Source organism: Sinocyclocheilus rhinocerous, unplaced genomic scaffold (genome assembly GCF_001515625.1).
Source record: "Sinocyclocheilus rhinocerous isolate Xijiao unplaced genomic scaffold, SAMN03320098_v1.1 scaffold72, whole genome shotgun sequence".
Classification (NCBI taxonomy): Eukaryota; Metazoa; Chordata; class Actinopteri; order Cypriniformes; family Cyprinidae; genus Sinocyclocheilus; species Sinocyclocheilus rhinocerous.
The window spans coordinates 656,947-677,828 of record NW_015628351.1 but is presented as its reverse complement, the minus strand read 5'-3'; the positions used below and the strand labels follow the sequence as shown (position 1 = coordinate 677,828).

The following is a 20,882-nucleotide window of genomic DNA, read 5'->3' as shown; positions in this document are numbered from 1 at the left end:
TATAAAATTAATATACGTAATTATTGCTAAACTGACTAATCAGAGTGGGCATGTAAAAAAAATATATAAAAATTATTTTTTTAAGGGAGAGGCTAAATGAAATTTAACCAATCATGGACAGAGGTAGACTTAACCATTTAAGCCAATCAGCTTGAATGGTAGGCTATATTACGTTAGTTCGTCATCAAACCTATAACCTTATAATATGTATTCGTCATTATCAAAACTGGTCAGTGTTTAAGCATTTCTATTCACAAACAAATAATTTAACTGCCTGCAAACAAGTCGGTGGCCAATCTCACATAGCCTACAAAAACCACTAAATCATATTTTAAACCAAGATTTCTCACTCTTCTAATCTCGTTTTAGCCTAGTAAATAGTTTATTGTCCGTTGACTAAGTGGGAAAATCCAAGGGGAAATGTGCTACCGCAAAGCGGAACTTTTTGATCATACACACACCGCGGATTATTTGACAGGGAACAGGGAGAGCAGCCGAGGAAGATTTATAGAAGAATTTCATGGATATTTTATTTGAGCAAAAACCTTTTTTTTTTCTCACCGGAATATCATCCACAGGCTGTCCATTTTCCTAGAGAAGGGAGCGCTTGGTGTCCGTGTTTCCGCCGGAATATCATCCACAGGCTGTCCATTTTCCTAGAGAAGGGAGCGCTTGGTTTCCGCGGTATGTCTGAGGGCTCGAGGCGATCCTTCACTCACGAGACGAGATGAGACAGCAGGTGCTCGCGCTCACCGCGCTCGTGTTGCTCTGTGCACCTCAGCCTGTAACTACGCAAACACAAGAAGGTATAAAAGTGTTTGAATTATGTCTAAATGATATGTATTATTGTTAATGGCGTTATAAGAAACACGTATGTGAATTACTATCGTCTCGCCTAACAATTCATACTGTAAGTTTAAAAATTAATTTTGATTTCCTTTATGGTTTATGCCCCTTAATAGCCTACCCCCTGGGTTTAGCTCCTTTCCACCTAATTAAATTTAATTAGTTGTTCCACCTATAAACTAGTTAATAGGATGGAATCTGTACCTGGGTATAGTTGACCAATAACATAGACATTAACTTTATGTTTACGTAGCCTATTTAACTGTATAAAGGAAAGCAGGTGCTATGCTCGGTCACACGATCACGTGATTGAAACCACGTTTTTGCAGCTCATTTAAATAGTACTGTGGTGTGGCAGATGCATTTTAAAAGCACTGTGCAGTCCTTAAAACTCATGTAGAAATAAAACTGGCATATAATGTTTTGCATGAAGACGTTTAGCATGTCACACTGCTGTCACTTCTTGATATGTGACTCTGAACCTCAAAACCAGTCTTAAGTCGCAAGGGTATATTTGTAGCAATAGCCAACAATACATTGTTATGGGTCAAAATGATCAATTTTCCTTTTATGCCAAAAATCATTAATCCTAATAAGAAAAAATCATGTTCTATGAAGATATTTTGTAAATTTCTCACCGTAATTATATCAAAACTTAATTTTTTATTAATAATATGCATTGATAAGAACTTCATTCGGACAACTTTAAAGGCAGTTTTCCCAATATTTAGATTTTTTTTGCACCCTTAGATTCCAGATTTTCAAATAGTTGTATCTCGACCAAATATTGTCATATTGTCCTAACAAACCATACATCAAAGCTTATTTATTCAGCATTCAGTTGATGTATAAATCTCAGTTTTGTGGTCCATGGTCACATATGTCAAAAACCCACTTGAAATTTCTAGATATCACCTGACCACAACTGACCCTATATACACTTTTTTTTAAATAGGCTTTTTAAATGGTCCAAAAAGTGTTTAGAAGAACCATTACAACGAGAAGGTGATTTATGAGGACATTTTGAGTGTCCCCATATTTCAAAAGGCTTATAAATCATTCAGAATGAGTTTTTTTGAAAATCTAAAAATGCAGAAAGTTTCCTGTAAGGGGTAGGTTTAGGTGTAGGGTTGGTGTAGGGCGATAGAAAATACAGTTTGTACAGTATAAAAACCATTACGCCTATGGAATGTCCCCACAATTCACAAAAACAAACCTGTGTGTGTGAACATGCATATGCTATCTAGACAATACCTCATGTAATAGCAAATATGTATGTAAGTCATGTTGGTGTGTACACCTTTACACGTGCATGTATTCATAGCGTTTTGTATAAGGATGTTTCTCAGATTTAATTTAATCATTTTGGATAGATAATAGGGATGCACTGATTAAAATTCTGGCCAGTACAATAATTATTCAATTATTCAATATTAAAAACCTCAACTGATTTGTCTAAAAAAATAATTTAATCCATGTTGTGATGCTTAAGAGAATTTAGGCACCACAATATTATATTTTACAGTATGAAATATGGATAACTATTGATTTTGAGATCTGTTCAAGAATGTAATGACAAAAAAGAGGTGGAAAGTCTTTAAAAACCTTCTTTATGAAAAAGTGCTCTCAAAGAGTTAAATTTCTGCTGTAATGCCGGTCTTTTTTGACCTGGAAGAGATTTTTTTTAAAATGCATAGTTTTTAGAAAAGGAACCTAACTTTGCAGATGGTCCATAACTATCAAAATGAACATTTCCTTTTTTTAGATAAAAAAAATAAATAGACAGAAAGAAAAGAAAAGAGTTCTGACCCGGGAATAAACTGAGGCTCTACACATCATGATGTTATGCAGACTTTAGTTTTTTACATCTTGATTTTTTTTCTCACATCTATGAGACTTTGAGTACCTATGAGTATCTATTTAGGCTTTTTCCAATATCTTGCACATACTTTTGTGACTAAAATTTTTTGGTAAACATGAATATACATTATTATTGATGAATCATTGCAGCATGAAAAATAAATCTTTTTTTATTTGAAGGTGAACATATTTGCATGTAAAAAGAATGTTTTGTTTGAAAAATTTCCAGAGTAATATTAATGTTTTTGATGTTATTTTGTTAAAAAATTAATATGTACCTGACCCAGAAATGCAAAAATTGTACAGTATGCAGATTTTTGGAATGCATTATGTGAGTTAAGATAGCACTTAAAAACAGAAGTCATCTAAAATGTAAGAACATGCAGAAAAGAGAATCTACAATTAAAAGTCTAATATTGGTCAATAAATATCCAGTATCAATTGCTACCAATCAAAAGTCACCTTTATTGTTCGATAACCAATATGGTCCCAATAAATTGTACAAGATAACATTAAAACTCGACTGATAAAAACACTTGAGCCAATATATAACTTATATATTGCAAAAATCCAAAATAAAAGTCCACATTTAAAGATATAACACCATTTAAGATGTTTACAAAGTGTATCCGTTGTGAATTTGCTCTTTTATCTAAGACAAACATGCAGAATAGTGCAGATGTGTAACAGAAAACCATGTGACAGCACTTCCTTTTATGCATTCCCAGAACACATGCTACTATAACTCGTCCCCTCCAGCCTCATTCCTGAGACTTTAAGAAGGGCAGGCGAGTGCGTTTGACTGCTGTAGCTGTAAAGTCACTCAGTGGTGTGGCTGTACACATTTGGGGATGCAGTAACATAGAATAGAGCTGTGTAGAGGACAGCGGCCACTCTTATGTCCCCTTCTCTGGACTCCCCCTCCTCTTGATAGAGTACTACGCTCACACTCATCCTATTGTCTGGTTGCATGATCTCAGCCCTGCACACACACACACACACACACACAGAACCACTGTCAATCACAGCTACACATTAACAGAGCCACACATTTATAGCTAAGTGACAATACTGTGCTTTGTTCATTAATAATGCCTCTCTCGATCTCAAAGCCAGATACAGCCTTAGGCTTCAGACATGCAGCTGAGCATTACACTCTGCCAATCTCAGGAATATACCACAAAATACGCCTGAAAAAAACCTGACTGCAGCAGTTTCCAACTCCCAACATTTAAAGATTTTTTTTGTTTTGTTCTTCCTGAGTGTTCTTTGCACACAATTAATATTTTATGGCAACGCTTTGATGAATGGGTTTATTGAATGTGAACGCACGCAGGTTCACCAGCCAGAACTTGCTGTGTTTGTTTTTCAATGTCATTTTCAAGTCCTTCTATGTTCTTAAAGGAATATTCCAAGTTGAACTCACACCCCATTGACATATTTGTGGCTGGCTCATCCCACCTCTAAGGGCTGATTTCCAGAGTAAAACTCTGCTCTACAAAGGCAAAATGCAAAAATTCTAAATTGAGTCGAGTCTCTGTGATCGGTGTTGTGATGGACAAGTTTGACTCAGATTCCGAGAAAACACACTGTAGAAATTGATATCAAATCAATCTAAATTCAATCAAAAAAAACATTGATGCCTTTTTCTCAGGTTAGTTTTATTTATTTTTTGCCTTTTTAGAGCAAATCTCAACAGTAGCTCACATAACATTTTCACAGAGGAATTTGTGAAGTCAGTTGCTTTAAAAACAATACAAACTTTACATGTTTTTTAGAATATTTGTATAACCAAAAAAAAAAAAGTTCTTAAAACATTAAAAAACTGGATGTTTTAAACCTTTTCCAAACATTCAAAAACAATGTTGTCTTCATTTAACGTTATGGCATTGTTAGAAAAATGTTCTTTTAACATAAAACTGTTAAGACCTGTTCACACCAAAGACGATAATTGTAATGATAACTATAACTAAAAAGTTTTAATAATCATTCTAAGTCTAATTCTATGAGAGTGGTTAAGGCCACACCACAGCTATAATGGTAACATCACAGAGGAATGATATCATTAGAATCACCTTTGATTTTTTTAGTTGACGAACGATAAAAACATTGACAGCAAATCAGAATCCACCTGACATTAAAGAGCTTGAGTATTTAAAGCGGCAAATGACAGAACTGTAGTGTGCGCTAATATTAAACAGAACGATATCGTCTGTTGGTGTGGTTGTCAATTTAGTTATTGTTATAATTATCTTTATAGATATCGCTCTTGGTGTGCCTTTAGCTGGATGGCTTCCATTCTCTGTTCATTTTTTACAAACTGTAGTTGAGTTTTGCTAAAACACAAGCTGTACTGAATTTAACCTGGAATATTCTTGCTATAACTAGAACATAGCAGATTAGTTTATCGTCATGTCTTACAAGACCAGAATCTCAAATCTGTTCACATCTGTTGCAGTGCATGCTGGGTAGTCTTGAATGCCACATACTGTCAGTTAAGTAATGTGCTCATGGTGAACAGTCCTCTGTAATGACTTTCTGCAGATGCACTGCAGTACACTCAAGAGTTATGGCCTAAGAGTCATGGAGACCCTTGTGTATTTTTTATGGGTGGGGTGAAGGGAGAGAGAGCAAGAGAGAGAGATTTTTCTAACAGTTGTCATGTCTCTCTGTCACCTTCGGGCCAATAATCCTGGATTCCATCTCTGTCTGAAGCTGTTTCCCACTATTATTTTCTTCTCTTTTAAGTCTGTTTGGGGACTTTCAGTTGTCTTGTACTACATGCTGACCTGCAGCTTCTTGGCGACCTTGCCCTCATTATGTTAATGACCTTGTTTTGTGGCCACTGCATGAAGTCTTTGTGTGCGCTGTGAGTGGACGCCTTGTGTGGAAGTGGCCACTTCAAAAGGGCTATATTTGTGTACAGAGGTTTCTTCTGCATCTTGCAAGAACAGTCTCGTACAATTGTGCTATTTACAAGAGGTTTTCAGCCTATATTAAATGGGTTATCACAAAGACGTATTCTGGGTTACTTACTACTTAATATGTCTATGGATAGCATATGTTGAATACTATAGAACATTTTATTCGACTGTTGGTTGTAAATGGAAAATGCATGTACAGTTAATACACTTGAACTTAGAAGTCATGCAGGCAATTGAGTAGTACCATGACAGTAATGTTTAAAACACACAGTATTAAACTGGGTCGTAAGCCAAAACTGAGGGCAGGGCTGAAATTATTCTCTGTAATACACTGTAAATACACTGATCAAAATGTTGTGGTTGGTAAGATTTTTAAATGTTTTTGAAGGAAGTCTCTTATACTGACCAAGGCTGCATTTATTTGATCAAAAATACAGTGAAATATCAATATATAATCATTGTGAAATATTATTAAAATTTAAAATAACTGTTTTCTATTTTAATATTTTTTCACATCTATTTTATTCCTGTGATGGCAAAGCTGAATTTTCAACAGCCATTATTCCAGTCTTCAGTGTCACATGATCCTTCAGAAATCATTCTAATATGCTGATTTCTAACATTTTTTGTTATTGTTATTAATGTTGAAGGCTGTTGTGCTGCTTAATATTCTGTGGAAAATGTGATATGTTTATTTCAGTACTTTTTATTAATCGAAATAACAGCATTTATTTAAAGTAGAAATCTTTTATAACATTGTAAATATCTTTACTGTCACTTTTAATCGACTTAAAGGGATGGTTCACCTAAAAAGAAAAATTACCCCATGATTTACTCACCCTCAATATAAATATTATGCTTACACAAACGCAGCGATTTGCTTCAGAAGGCCTTTATTAACCCCCCCCCCAGAGCCGTGTGGAGCACTTTTTATGATGGAAGGAGACTTTTTTATGATGGAAGGAGTTTTCTGGAAGAGCCAGAACTTTAAAAAAAAAAAAAAAAAATGTTTCCTCTTTCTTTCAGACGATTGTATTTGTCTGAAAGAAGAAAGTCATATACAACTAGGATGACTTGAGGGTGAGTAGATCATGGGGTCATTTTCATTTTTGGTTGAATTATCCTAATGCATCCTAGCTGAATCAAAGTATAATTTCTTTAAAAAATGACAATATGAGTTGTGACAGTAAATTGCTATTCAAATGATCCGCAAACTCATATACAGCATAGTTAGATCTAATTATTTTCTTTCCCCACCAGTTTGCACAGGCACCAAGAATGCTCTCAGCTCCACAGGCACGCCTGCACAACACTACAACAACCTAAAGGAGCGCTACACCGGATGTGAGATCGTCATGGGCAACCTTGAGATCACACAGATGGAGAGTGACCTCGACTTCTCCTTTCTTGGAGTAAGAGAATATTTTTTACACATATATAATGGTTGATTTGGCCATAAGATAAAATTCTGATCGTATGCTTCTCTTTTAGAGTATCCGAGAGGTCACAGGCTACATCCTCATTGCTATGAACCAGTTCAGCAGGTTGCCGCTGGACCAACTAAGAGTGATTCGTGGTAGCAGCCTGTATGAGAAGGAATGGGCCCTTTCTGTCTTCCATAATTTTGAGAGTCACAGTGGCCTGGAAGATCTGGGCCTCACCAACCTCACAGGTGAGATGAGATTGTAATAAACGGTTAGTGAGGGAAATGTGCTAAAAGAGTCAAAGAGATGTCACATTTGAGTACAGAAATTAGTCATTTGTCCAAATTGAACATGAAACCACAATGCAACGTGCCACTGCAGAAACAGAAACAAAACGTACCTGCTACAGTGGTGGCCAAAATTATTAGTACACTAGTATTTTCACCAGCTAAAAAATGGTTTTAAGTCAGGTATTTCTATCTTTTGCTGTAGTGTGTGAGTAGGAAATATCAGTTTACATTTCTGAACATTCATTTTGCCATTAATTGTAATAATCCAGGGAGATTTGTGAAAGTGACGTGACATGTGGCCAAGTATGGTGACCCATACTAGGAATTAGTGCTCTGCATTTATCCCATCCTTAGTGCACACACACAGCAGTGAACACACACACACTCTGTGAACACACACCCGGAGCAGTGGGCAGCCATTTTTATGCTGCGGCGCCCGGGGAGCAGTTGGGGGTTCGGTGCCTTGCTCAAGGGCACCTCAGTCGTGGTATTGAAGGTGGGAGAGAGCGCTGTACATTCACACCCCCCACCTACAATCCCTGCCGGTACGAGATTCGAACCCGCAACCTTTTGGGTTACGAGTCCGGCTCTCTAACCATTAGGCCACGACTTCACGATTTGTGTTTGCACAAGAAGTCTGACAACAGCCAGAGCTCCACACAGAGATCTGATCTGATCATCATCCAGTCTGTCTGGAATGACATGAAGAAACAGAACAAAGTGAGACAGACTAAATCCAGAAGAACTGTGGCAACGTCTCCAAGATGCTTTAAGAGACCTACCTGCAAAGCTACCTGTGCGCAAGTGCACCTATAGGGCAAAAGCTGCTTTAAACGCAAAGGATGGTCACACCAAATGTTGATTTAATTTAGTTAATAGAAGTTAACTGATAAAGAAAATCTATTTATGACATTATTTTTGACAGCATCCTCTTTTTACAGCATTTTTACACTAGTGCCTAAAACTTTTAATAGTACTGTAGCTTTGCAGGTAGGTCTCTTAAAGCATCTTGGAGATGTTGCCACAGTTCTTCTGGATTTAGTCTGTCTCAGTTTGTTCTGTTTCTTCATGTCATTCCAGACAGACTGGATGATGAAATGATCAGATCTCTGTGTGGAACACTGGCTGTTGTCAGACTCCTTGTGCAAACAAAAATCTCACTGGATTATTACAGTTAATGGCAAAATGAATATTTGGAAATGTAAACTGATATTTCCTACTGACACACTACAGCAAATATAGAAATAACTGACTTAGCTGGTGAAAATACTAGCGTTCTAATCATTTTGGCCTAAAAAAATTTTGATGGATTTATTTATATAGAAACAATTTTCACTCAGAAATTGCTAGTAAATTTCACAAATAATAACAAAGAAACAAGTTTTGTTGTTGAATTAAACATGAGTACAAAGACTGAAGTAGTATTTTCTTTAAACGTAATCCAATAGTCATTTTTACAATGTGAAAGAGAGAGTTTTTATCACTTGGATCATAAATGCTTCCTCGGATCATTCCTTTCTGTGGAGCATTTATGACCCATGTCTTGTAAAGCTACCTTCTTAAGACAAAAGAATGTGACAGCTTGATTTGACATCAGTGATTTGTGGAAATGTGTAGGAGTGTTTAGGAATCTGGCACATTTGCATAGTGTAGCACTAGCACACCCATGTCACTCAATAGAGCAGAATACTATACAGACAGGCCCTCAGAAGAGCTTGAGCTTGGCAGTAGTGTGTCTGTGTGTTTTGTAGGTCACATCAGTTGACTTGTTCAGACTCATCTGAGATGTTAGAAAAGAACACATATTGTATGTCTACTGTGTTAGCTGAGCAAGCAGTATCTTACTTTTTCTGCAGATCTTCTGAGACATTTACAAGAATTAGAACAACCCCTCTTATTTCTGTCTTGAGTGTAAAATGAAACTTAAAATAACTCTTCACACACTTAATATAGTACAGTTAATAAACAATACTTTAGACAAGCACAAGTGCAAACAGGTGTTTGTTCCACCTCTATACATCACATGTTCTGGCTTAAATGAATCAGACTTCCTTCATTGGGTCCGCAGAGATCTTGGAAGGAGGAGTACAGATTGTCCATAACAGGAATCTCAGTTATGCTCCATGGATCAACTGGCGGGACATTGTCAGAGACAGTGATGCTCGCATCCAGATCCAGAACAACGGAAGAAGAGGTTTGTGCATTCACACCTTGATTGGGTGGTTATTGATGGAGAGTGTGAGATAGGTGTGTGTCACTCAATTATGTTTTGATGTCCAGAAACTGTTTTTGTCATTTACTTACCCCCATGTCGTCCCATCCTCGTATTGTTGTCTTTCTTCTGTAAAACACAATAGGAGGTGTGAGGAAGAACATCTGAGCTGTTACTTACCAGATATGGAAAGTAGATGATGATTTGATAGACAAAAGAGTGCCATAAAAGTAGCTTAAAAGGCTTTCTGATGCCTTGTCAAATCTTTTTTTTTTTTTAAGATAAATTTTTTTTTGCATTTTGCCTTTATTTAGATAGGAAAGGAAGCGAGGAGAGAGAAGCGCAATGTCGGCGCACTGCCCACGAGGCTATTGTTGCCGACCAAATCTTTTTTCTTTTTTTTTTGTGAGGAACAGTCACTCTGACAGTTCACAGGAATATATGTTCAAGAACCAATGTTGTTAAATACCAATGATGTCAATGTTTAAAAATTGTTTTGAAACAAAAGCACAAAATTAGATAAAATGAGACCGTACGGGGTCAGAACCAAATGAGGGTCTGGTACTGATGACAAAATGTTCATTTTTGAGAGAATTATCCCTGTGATTTCATTTATTTAGATCATTGACCTCTCTGTGTGTTTCATAGGATCCTGTGAGTCTGCATGCGGAGAGTTCTGCTGGGGTCCACGTAAAGATCAGTGCCAGAAATGTGAGTAACTGAGATTCAGTTTTCAGTTTCTTTCAAAATTCTCTAATTTCTTTAAAAAAGAAAAATCTTACTGACCCCAAACTTTTGAATAGTTTATCTTGTGTGATATTTTGCACAGGTTTTATTATTTTAACTGTCCCATAGGCGCTGATTTATGTTTGTGTTGGTGGGTGCCCAACCTCCGTAACAATCACAAAACCCCCGCCCACTTTAAAAAAAAAAAAAAAGGGGCAAATACATTATCACTCAGTGTTAAACTAGGTCTATACTTTTTATATTTGGTGTTTGTTTTTTCAAGTCTTTTTCTCCAAGCACTTGATGAAGAGCTCAGTACACGAACAGAAACACACGGACTGTAAAATAAATAAATCTGTATAAATGTGTAACGGACGCCTCGCAGATGCAAACAAGGTGAATAATGCTTGTTTTTTGATTAAAATAAAGTTAACATTGGCCAGCCACATGTCAGGTTGTTTATTACTTAGCAGAGTTTTGCACTAAATAAAACCAAATAATTCACACATAAGATGAAATCAACAGATGATGCAAGGAGTATTCGATGAAGCCCAGGCTCATTAATGTTTACTGTATAGAGATTTTCATGGAGGAAATTAACAAATATACTAATTTTTTCCGACTTTGAAGCATAGCTTACTGCCACATAAAAGTCCATGCGATCGCCTAAATATGAACTACTGATAATGAAAACTGCTCAAACACAGTTTTATCCAGAATTAAATACTGAGTGTGCTTCAGATATTAGTGAGTGTGCTCTAGCCTCAATGCACATACATTTTCATGTATATTTTTGTCCCATCCATTGCTCTTTCGAGTGTGAATAAATATGCCGATGTCATTCTCGAAATTTTGCAGTGTGTGCTGTATGTGGCCAAAAAACAAAAGTTTTATACAAATTCTGAACGGATTTATATATAACCTAGAAAGCAAAAAAGAGCACTCCCTTTATAATCACTAAAAAGCTGTCCCTCATCTTAGTCAATCATGATATCATGAAGTTTTCGTTATAATAAGAGGATTCGCAAGCTTGCAAAACTCAGCAATGGACAGCAGTGTTTTGAGCGGTGAGTAGATTCTAACTTTAATGCCTCTGATTGGCAGTTGCGTTCAGGAATTCAACAGTCTGTGATTGGCTACATTGTTGAATGCTGCAAAAACAAACAAACAAAAAAAAAAAAAAAACACGATGTAAATAGAAAGCTTTTGACGCTCTCCAGAGTGCAAACACAAATATGCTCTTGATAGTTTGTCAGATTTGTTTTGCCAATATGATGGTAAATAAAGAAAATCTTGAGGTTTTCCTGTGGGTGCTCAGCAATTCGGCGCCTATGAACTGTCATACTGTTATACAAAATGATACGAAGGTGATTCGTCTGTGTGTATTTCAGTGACAAAAACAGTGTGTGCACCTCAGTGTCATGGCCACTGTTTTGGGACCAACCCTAATGAGTGCTGCCACACAGAGTGTGCTGGAGGCTGCATTGGACCAAGAGACACAGACTGCTTTGTGAGTACTAGCACCATTGCCATTATACTCTAATTGCTCAAGATCTGCCACATCTATTGTAAGGGACCATTTCAATGAAAACAAAGCATTGTAACAAACTTTTCTCAAGCTTTTGACTCTGATACTCTCCCAACAGGCCTGTCGACATGTCAATCACTCAGGTGCCTGCGTCCCTCACTGCCCTTGGCCTCTGGTGTACAACCGACAGACCTTTCAGCTGGAGCCCAACTCTGAAGCCATGTATCAGTACGGTTCCATCTGCGTACCCAAATGTCCTGGTGAGTTACGAGCGACTATACTCAGTTTACCACAGAAGAGAGTTTTACTAAAGCATGAGCCGGAAAATAAATAACCCGTTTCTGAGGAAATGGAGGCGTGGTCGATAAAGATCTAGGATTGTAATTTAAAGATAGCTGGTTTGAATCCTGCTGGAAATGATGTATAGGTTAGTAAATTATTGTAAATGAACTGTGAATGAACTCTGGGAGCATTCAGTGAGAGATTTGGATGATATGCCTCATTGACAGTGCATCAGAACTGCATTGACGTATCCATGGAAACCATGAACAACTTGGTAAACATGACACAAGTATAAACAAACGCCAGATTTGAATGGTGCTACACCACTCCCCTCTCTGTGTTGTTCTTTTTGATTAAATTTGTGGCTGGAGAGTCCACAATTAACACTCGCCTAACACCACCTGCGTTGGCGTAGCAGAGTAAATAAAACACAGGAGTGATTGCTGGTGCCATTTTTAGAAATTGCAACATAATACATGGTTTTAAACCACAATGTATGATTGCTAGTCCTGAGCAGCATCAAATCAGAGATATCAAGTATGCTAAAGAAAATGGACTTTAACTTCCCATTAAAAGCATATTCAGAAAGTCACAGAAAAAAACTAAATAAATAATTAACAAAAATATAAAAATTCTTAAAATAATTTAATTAAAATAAAAAATCTTACATTAAAAAATATATATGTTTTACTTTAAAATAAATATTCTTAAAAAGTCTTTAAAAATACATATGGTTTGTAATTTTAATTATTTTTATTTATAGAAATTAATTATTTTTTTATCAGCAACATGAACAAATCAAATCATTGTCACTTTCCATCAGAAGTATATACAGAAAACCACAGTAGCAAAAAACAAATAACCACAAAATTATTCCTTCAAAAAATAAAATAATTCCTTTTGAAAAAAACACATCTTTTTTTATATGTATATGAACTTTTTTTTTAAGGAATTTTAATAGAAATGAAGCAAAATGCACTTTCATGGCAGGGGCTGTGTTTGTTTATGATGCTGTAATAATGGTAGTTTACAAAGCACATTAAAGAAAAAAGATTTTTATAAGACTCTTAAGACGCATATTGAAGAGTGCGGTATGTAGAATGGATGCCTTTATCCTCTTTTTTTTTTCAGGTCACTTTTATCCTCTTTTTTTTCAGGTCACTTTATTGTGGATGGCAGTGCATGTGTGAGCAGTTGCCCTCCTGGTAAAAGAGAAAAAAAGAAAAATGGCATTAAGCAGTGTGAACCTTGCATTGGCCTGTGCCCCAAAGGTAAAGTGTCCATCTAACCATTATTTAATTTACTGGACCACAGCAGCTGAATGCAGAGTCTTGAAGAAGATACAATTCATTTGTTGTCATGTGGCCCCTCAGATTTTTCTCTTTCTCTGTATAGTATGTGAGGGAACGGGAGCCAATCATAGACAGACAGTGGACTCCAGTAACATAGATAGCTTTATCAACTGTACCAAGATCCAAGGAAGTCTACATTTTCTAATCTTAGGTATCAAAGGGTAAGACACACATATAAACGCACTCCTTAAATAAACTCTTTCAGCCCTAAAAAACAATGTGCCATAAACAGTCTGTGCTATGTTCCAGACCTTTGCCCTGTAATGTCATCGAAAGCTTTAATTAGGCCTTTACATGTGATTCACAAGCTATTTCTCAGCTTAGATTAATTTCACATATTATTAACTGATGAATAAACAGAGCTGATTGATGAGCGGCCACAGGGAGTCCATTACTGAAATTGTTTATGCTAATATCCACACTGTTCTTATTCTGCAGAGACGTCTATCATAGCATACCACCTCTGGAGCCTGAAAAACTCAATGTGTTTAACACTGTCAGAGAAATTACTGGTATGCTACTTTATTTTAGGCTTAAACTGATTGTTCTCTGTTTGTGTTCTTGTTGCTGTAGTTTTTGTTACGTCATTCCGCGTCATGTTGTGACTCAACAGTGTGTGTGTGTGTGTGTGTGTGTGTGTGTGGTGTGTGTGTGTGTGATTTATAGGAATTTTGAACATTCAGTCTTGGCCTGATGAACTCAGCGATCTGTCTGTTTTCTCCAGTCTCACTACCATTCAGGGAAGATCTCTACTCAAGTAAGACTGAGAGTGTGTCGGTGTGTGTGAAAGTATGTGATTTATGTGTGTTCGCAGGGTCTAGTATTAACCTTTTGCCACACATACAAATTCACATGGGTGAATTATACTGGCCATGAAAATGTATATACTGCATTATTGTTATTCCAAACTTTTTATATATTGTTCTATATTATATATTGTTATATAGTTTTTTTTTTTTTTTTTTTACTTGTATTGTTCAATATTGATGCACATAACGTTTTGGGTCAGATTTTTTAAATGTATTTGAAATAAGTTTCTTATGCTCACCAAGACTGCATATTTGATAAGAATACAGTTAAAACAGTAATATTGTGAAATATCTTATATTTATATTCTGTTTATATTTTAATTTATTTTAAAATGTAATTTATTCCTGTGGTGCAAAGCTGATTTCAGCACCATTACTCCAGTCTTCAGTGTCACATGATCCTTCAGAAATCATTCTAATATGCTGATTTTCTGCTTAAGAAACATTTCTATGCAATTGTTGAAAACAGTTCTGCTTAACATTTTTGTGGAAACTGTGAGTTTTTTTTTTTCAAGACTTTTTATTTGAAAGTTCAGAATAGCATTTATTGAAATAGGAATCTTGAATACTGTCACTTTATCTTTGATTTTTTAAAATCATTTTAATACATCCCTGATTACTAAAAGTTTTAATTTCTTTAAAAAAATAATCTTACTCATCCTAAACTTTTAAATGGCACTGTATATATCAGACAATATTGAATATCTAATTGTCTAATATATTCTAATATGAATATCTAAATATCTAACACACTCATTTGCTAATTGTGAACACTCCTTTTACCACTATCTAGTGCTCACTTAAAGTAAATTGTTCTCAAAGTTAATCAGTGTCAAAATAAATATCCATTTTTCGTAATGTAAATTATAATTTTGATGCCTAAAATTACTTGAAGCATTTAAAAAGATTATTTTAGTATTCCGTTTCAATTTTAATATCATTCATTGGTTGTCATTGTAATTTTGGACCCTGTGTGTGTATGTGTGTGTGTGTGTGCGTGCATGCAGTTGCACATCAGTCATTATTTTGTGTCTCTTATCCCAGTCACATTCCATGTTTATTTAATCTTTAATATGTTTGTCTCTCCACTAAGTGTTGTAATGCTTTTTAATCCTGCAGTGATTAACATTGTGTGTGCGTCTCACCATTGTTTTTTTGTGTTCTCTGTGTTTCGTATGTTACTCCCCTCATGTGCTTATGTCTGTCTGTCCCACAGCCGCAAGAGGTATGTACTCCCTGCAAACCGCAAAACTAACTGTCTGAAAACCGGTATTTCTGTTCTGCTCTCTCTCAATCTCTCAATGCACAAACATTGTCTTTTTTCTGCTGTGGCTTCCAAGTAATGACGACAATATTCCTGATGAGTTGTGAAATGTTTCCGTAAGGATAAGAGGGGCATGCATGAGCACATATTCAGGGTCATGAATGGTTCATCTGCTTTCGTTTTATAATCTGGCACGGGTGCTTATATATAAGTTCTGAAGGGAAATCACTGTGGATCTGTCCCTTCCTTCGTTCATTCTCCCTTTTTTGCTCCAATTTCTCATTCATTTCATCCTCTCTATCAGGCCCTTCTCTTTGTTGGTGATGAAGATTCCCTCCCTCACGTCTCTAGGACTGCGTTCCTTGCGTGAAATCAGTGATGGCAGTGTGTACATCACTCAAAATAAAAACCTGTGTTATCATCACACCGTTAACTGGACCCAGATTGTCACCAGTAACTGTGATAATGACATCAAGGACAACAAACCCCAGATCAAGTGTGGTAAGTAAAGTTAAGAATGCATACTACTACTTTCACATATGCATGTTATTATTTTGTCGTCCATCGTTAACCTGTACACAAACAGTCCTTTGTTATGCATGTCTGTGTTCGTGTAAACAGAGGAAGAGGGCCATGTGTGTGACCCACTGTGCTCAGACGCAGGATGTTGGGGCCCGGGGCCTGAGCAGTGTTTGTCGTGCAGGAACCACAGTCGGCATGGCACCTGTGTATCCCACTGCAACCTCTACTCTGGGTCAGTGCGCTTGGTAGATTTAGTGTAAGTTTATTAAAAGTTGGGACAGTGTCTGAAGGACTGTGTGTGTCCACAGAGAGCCACGGGAGTTTGCAGCATCAAATGGAGAGTGCCTTGCTTGTCACCCTGAGTGTTTACCCCAAAATGGAAAACAGACATGCAAAGGAAAAGTATGCAACACTTTTACTTAGCCTAGCTGTCCACAGCTTTTCTGATGTTCACTGAAGTTTTCCGTGTATTTTTCCCGCGTCACTTGAAATGTTTCCGTTTTGAATCGTTGTTAAAGGCGAGACACGTGAGGAAAAAAATAAACGATCAGTTGTGGGACTATATTCTGTCATATATCGTGACTTTCTACCATCCGTTGGACCGGTTCCAGAATTAAATCAACATGTTCCGTCCATTGCCAATCACTGCTATTTCGAGAGTGAATCCCGCATAAATATGCGGATGTCATTCCCAAAACTTTGCAGGGTGTAGCCTATGTGTCCGAAAAACGCAAGTTTCATTCAAATTCTGAATGGATTATACCCTAGAAAGTGCGCAAAGCGCGCTCCCTTTATCACTAAAAAGCGTCACTCATCTTCGTTCATCGCGATCTTACAAAGTAAAGATGTCGCCCCAATGTCGCCCATGCTAATAGTATATAAATAATACTAAAATAACACTGGTGCAAATGTGGCACTAAAATTAAATTAAATTAAGACTGATTATTTGTTTAAATTGTGACTCATTTGTTTATTTATCAATTCTGATCATTTCATCCACATTTGGGGCCCCATAGCTTTCTCCCTCTCTCATCTTAATAGATTTCATCTATCAGTCTGTAAATCCATTTTAGGCATGAAGCAACTCTATTAAAAGCTTGAACGTTCAGATACTAGTTTCTGTTCCTGTGCACAAGTCATATCCTAGCTTTTGTAGTCTATAAAATAACACCGTCTGCGTATCCTCTTTTAGTTAGATTTTACCCCGCTTAGAGAACATAGGAAAATAGCTTAGATTTTTCCCTTAGCTTAGATCTGCTGTTAATGTGGTTTGTTTTCTTAAACTTTATAATGTCCAAGGCTTTGTTTTTGCCAGTGCCTATTTGACACATTTTTAATCAACCTCTCACATCTTTCTGACTGTATATGATCATGCTAGAGGGTGTTATGATAATGATGTGAACAAAACTATTTTACGGTAAAAAATTCCAACCCACACACTCTCTGTGTAATGTCTGCATGTTCGGTTGATTACAGTAACCTGCCAGACAGGCTTTGCAGGCTCTTTGATTCAGAACTGTTCATTGTGCAATGCATCACTTTTAACAGTGACTTAATAAAAGAAATTCATGCAAACTGTTTGTCTTAGCACAGGTGCTTAGTTACAGGAATATTTGTTCTACTAATAAATAACTTCTATAAGTTTGTCTTTTTTCTTTTTTTGTTCTTCAGGGTGCTGATCAGTGTGTAGCATGTTCGAACCTGATGGATGGCCCTCACTGTGTTTCTACTTGTCCTAATGGAGTGAACGGTGAAAAGGGTCAGACCATTTTTAAATATCCAAATGCAGAAGGTCATTGTGAGCCCTGTCACCTCAACTGCACAAGAGGGTAAGTCAGGCTAAACCTAATGTGCTCTACAGGTGTCAAGTCCAATTGTTCATTCTGAGAACACTGTGGATGAAATAAAAAATTAATTTGTGGTTATTTTGTCCCCTCACCAGATGCACAGGCTCTGCACTCACAAACTGTATAGAGCTCGACAGACTTGTGAACAGGTTCGTAGCGCCCTCTTCTGGTTACAGTCAGAAAGTACAAACGTTGTCAGATGGAAACATCAATTATGTTTTCGTTAACCAAACGCCTTCCTCTTAGTTCTCAGATCGCAGGTATATCAGTTGCTGTGTTTGCTGGTATCATCGTGCTCCTGGCACTGTTTGTGCTTGGTTTGCTGTATCACAGAGGCCTGGCCATCCGCCGCAAAAGAGCACTGAGAAGGTACCTGGAGAGTGGTGAGGTGAGCCATTTCGTCTGCTTAAATACAAAGCACTTTACTTAACCTACATGAAAGTAAAAAGAAGGTACCATGCATTTTTAAATATATCTTTACAATCTATATAATAGCTAAAAAAAAAAACATATTTTAAAATAAATACATGCTTTTGTAACATTTTACAATAAGTTTTCATTGGTTAACCTTAGTTAACCTCATTATTAAACAGGAACTCCAAATGATTAATACTTCTACAGCATTTATTAATCTTAGTTAATGTTAAGTTCAACATTTATTAATGCATAAAAGCATTAATTGAAATCAAAAGTTGTATCTGTTAGATTAGTTAATGTCCTGGGAACTAACATGAACATGAGAGCATTTTTATAAATGATCAGTAACAAAGGTTAATAAATGCTGTAAAATTCATAGTTGATTGTTAGAGCTTGTTAGTTAATGCATTAATCATTGTTAACAAATGAGAGCTTATTGTAAGGTTTACAAATACTTTTATTAAGAAGAACATATTAAATTGAACTGTAAAAGTGACTGTAAAGTAATAGTAAATAAGTAAAAACTAATTGTTATTGTTTCAAATAAATTCTGTTCTTTTAAACGTTCTATTTGTCAATAAATCCTGAAGACAATGTATTATGTAAATCAAGGTTTTCATAAAGATATTAAGCAGCATAACTGATTTCAACATTGATCATAAAATGGTTCTTGTACAACAAATCATCATATTAGAATGATTTCTGAAGGATCATGTGACACTGAAGACTGAAGTAATGGCTGCTGAAAATTTGGCTTTGCCATTTATTTCAGAATATATTCAAATACAAAACATTTAGTTGTAATAATATTTTACAGTATTACTGTTTGTATTGTATTTCTAATCAAATAAATGTAGCCTTGGTGAGCATGAGAGACTTTCAAAAGCATAACAAAATCGACCCCAAACTTTTGTACATACAGCAAAGCTAGTCTAGATTAACATTGTATTGTATTAATATTGAGTAACTGAATAAACATTGCCTCCAGAAAGGATTTGTGATACTCAGACATTTTTAACTGCACCATAGTGTCCAAAAACTGTTGATGGCCACTGTACTTCCTTGGTTATCAATATTACATGACGGATTTCCTCCTGTCCTCACACAGAGCATGGAGCCGCTGGATCCAGGAGAGAAGGGGACAAAAGTGTATGCTCGCATCCTAAAACCACAAGAGCTGCGAAAGGGCAAACTTCTGGGCTACGGAGTCTTTGGCACTGTGAATAAGGTTGGAATGACTCACACATTAAGTTTGCATTTGCTCAATTCAATCTTGAACTGAGTTGCCTGTTCTCTGAACTGTGATCAAGCTTAAGTGACTTTATCCTCAGGGCTTTTGGATTCCTGAAAGAGACTCTGTAAAGATCCCTGTGGCAATAAAGACCATCCAGGACCGCAGTGGCCAGCAGACCTTCACAGAGATTACTGATGTGAGACAATATAGCTTGCAATAATGTACATTCATACATATGTTGCTTCATGCTTTCATATCTATTTTCCACCCGTCCACAGCACATGCTGGCGATGGGAAGCCTGGATCACCCGTATATAGTGCGTCTCCTTGGGATCTGTCTGGGAACGAGTCTGCAGCTAGTCACCCAGCTCAGTCCTCACGGATCCTTACTGCAACACCTTCGCCAACACAAAGACCGCCTGGATCCCCAGCGTCTGCTCAACTGGTGTGTGCAGATTGCAAAGGTGAGATGACTAAAGATGAGAAATAGCGAGTAATACAAAACGTATTGGTGCATAATGTTTATACACAACATCTGTATGTATCTTTAGGGAATGTATTATCTTGAGGAGCACTGCATAGCCCATAGGAACCTCGCTGCACGTAACGTGCTGCTCAAGAGTGACTACATAGTACAGATCTCAGACTTCGGGGTGGTAGACCTGCTGTATCCAGATGATAAGAAATATGTGTACAGTGAACACAAGGTAATTTACAGATTAAACTTCTGATACACTACTGTTAAGTTTGGGTTTGGTATGATTTTTTAAATGTTTTTTAATGTATGCTCACCAAGGCTGCATTCATGCATTTAAAAACGGTAAAGCAGTAATAATTGAACAAAAATGTAAACTTTTTTTTTAAATTTTATAATATATTTTAAAAAGGCAATTTGTAATAGCAAAGCTGAATTTTCAGCAGCCGTTACTTCAGTCTTCAGTGTGACACATGATCCTTCAGAAATCATTCTAATATGCTGATTTGTAAAAATTTTATTGTTATCAATGTTGAAGGCTGTTTTGCTGCTTAATATTTTGTGGAAACTGTGATACATTGATTCTTTGATGAATAAAAAGTTCAAAAGAACAACATTTATTTGAAAATAGAATATTTTTGGAACAATTTAAAAGGCTTTACTGTCACTTTTGATCCATTTACTACATTATTGCTTTAAGTATTAAGTATTAATTTTAAAAAAGCCTTTCAACAGTAGTGTATAAAATTAAATAACATTTTTAAAAGAAATATATGAAATTAATATAAATTGTTAATACAAAATATTAATATACATGAAAATATGAAATATTTTATATATATATATATATATATGTAATATCAATGTAAT

The 20,882-nt window shown here is 36.2% G+C and overlaps 1 protein-coding gene across 1 annotated transcript in view; it reads left to right on the top strand.

The window, feature by feature from the left end:
• Nucleotides 1-357: 357 nt before the first annotated feature.
• Nucleotides 358-20,882, top strand: part of LOC107737518 (receptor tyrosine-protein kinase erbB-3-like) — a 23,912-nt gene continuing 3,387 nt past the window's right edge. The window contains exons 1-23 of the mRNA XM_016549014.1: nucleotides 358-618; nucleotides 676-806; nucleotides 6,891-7,042; nucleotides 7,122-7,302; nucleotides 9,413-9,538; nucleotides 10,205-10,267; nucleotides 11,674-11,792; nucleotides 11,929-12,070; nucleotides 13,250-13,363; nucleotides 13,488-13,605; nucleotides 13,883-13,956; nucleotides 14,111-14,201; nucleotides 15,470-15,478; nucleotides 15,822-16,018; nucleotides 16,139-16,271; nucleotides 16,348-16,441; nucleotides 17,711-17,868; nucleotides 17,982-18,035; nucleotides 18,133-18,274; nucleotides 19,412-19,531; nucleotides 19,635-19,733; nucleotides 19,816-20,001; nucleotides 20,089-20,244. Coding sequence (XP_016404500.1) covers nucleotides 728-806; nucleotides 6,891-7,042; nucleotides 7,122-7,302; nucleotides 9,413-9,538; nucleotides 10,205-10,267; nucleotides 11,674-11,792; nucleotides 11,929-12,070; nucleotides 13,250-13,363; nucleotides 13,488-13,605; nucleotides 13,883-13,956; nucleotides 14,111-14,201; nucleotides 15,470-15,478; nucleotides 15,822-16,018; nucleotides 16,139-16,271; nucleotides 16,348-16,441; nucleotides 17,711-17,868; nucleotides 17,982-18,035; nucleotides 18,133-18,274; nucleotides 19,412-19,531; nucleotides 19,635-19,733; nucleotides 19,816-20,001; nucleotides 20,089-20,244 — 2,607 coding nt within the window. The 5' untranslated portion in view covers nucleotides 358-618; nucleotides 676-727. The remainder of the gene's footprint in view (nucleotides 619-675; nucleotides 807-6,890; nucleotides 7,043-7,121; nucleotides 7,303-9,412; nucleotides 9,539-10,204; nucleotides 10,268-11,673; nucleotides 11,793-11,928; nucleotides 12,071-13,249; nucleotides 13,364-13,487; nucleotides 13,606-13,882; nucleotides 13,957-14,110; nucleotides 14,202-15,469; nucleotides 15,479-15,821; nucleotides 16,019-16,138; nucleotides 16,272-16,347; nucleotides 16,442-17,710; nucleotides 17,869-17,981; nucleotides 18,036-18,132; nucleotides 18,275-19,411; nucleotides 19,532-19,634; nucleotides 19,734-19,815; nucleotides 20,002-20,088; nucleotides 20,245-20,882) is intronic.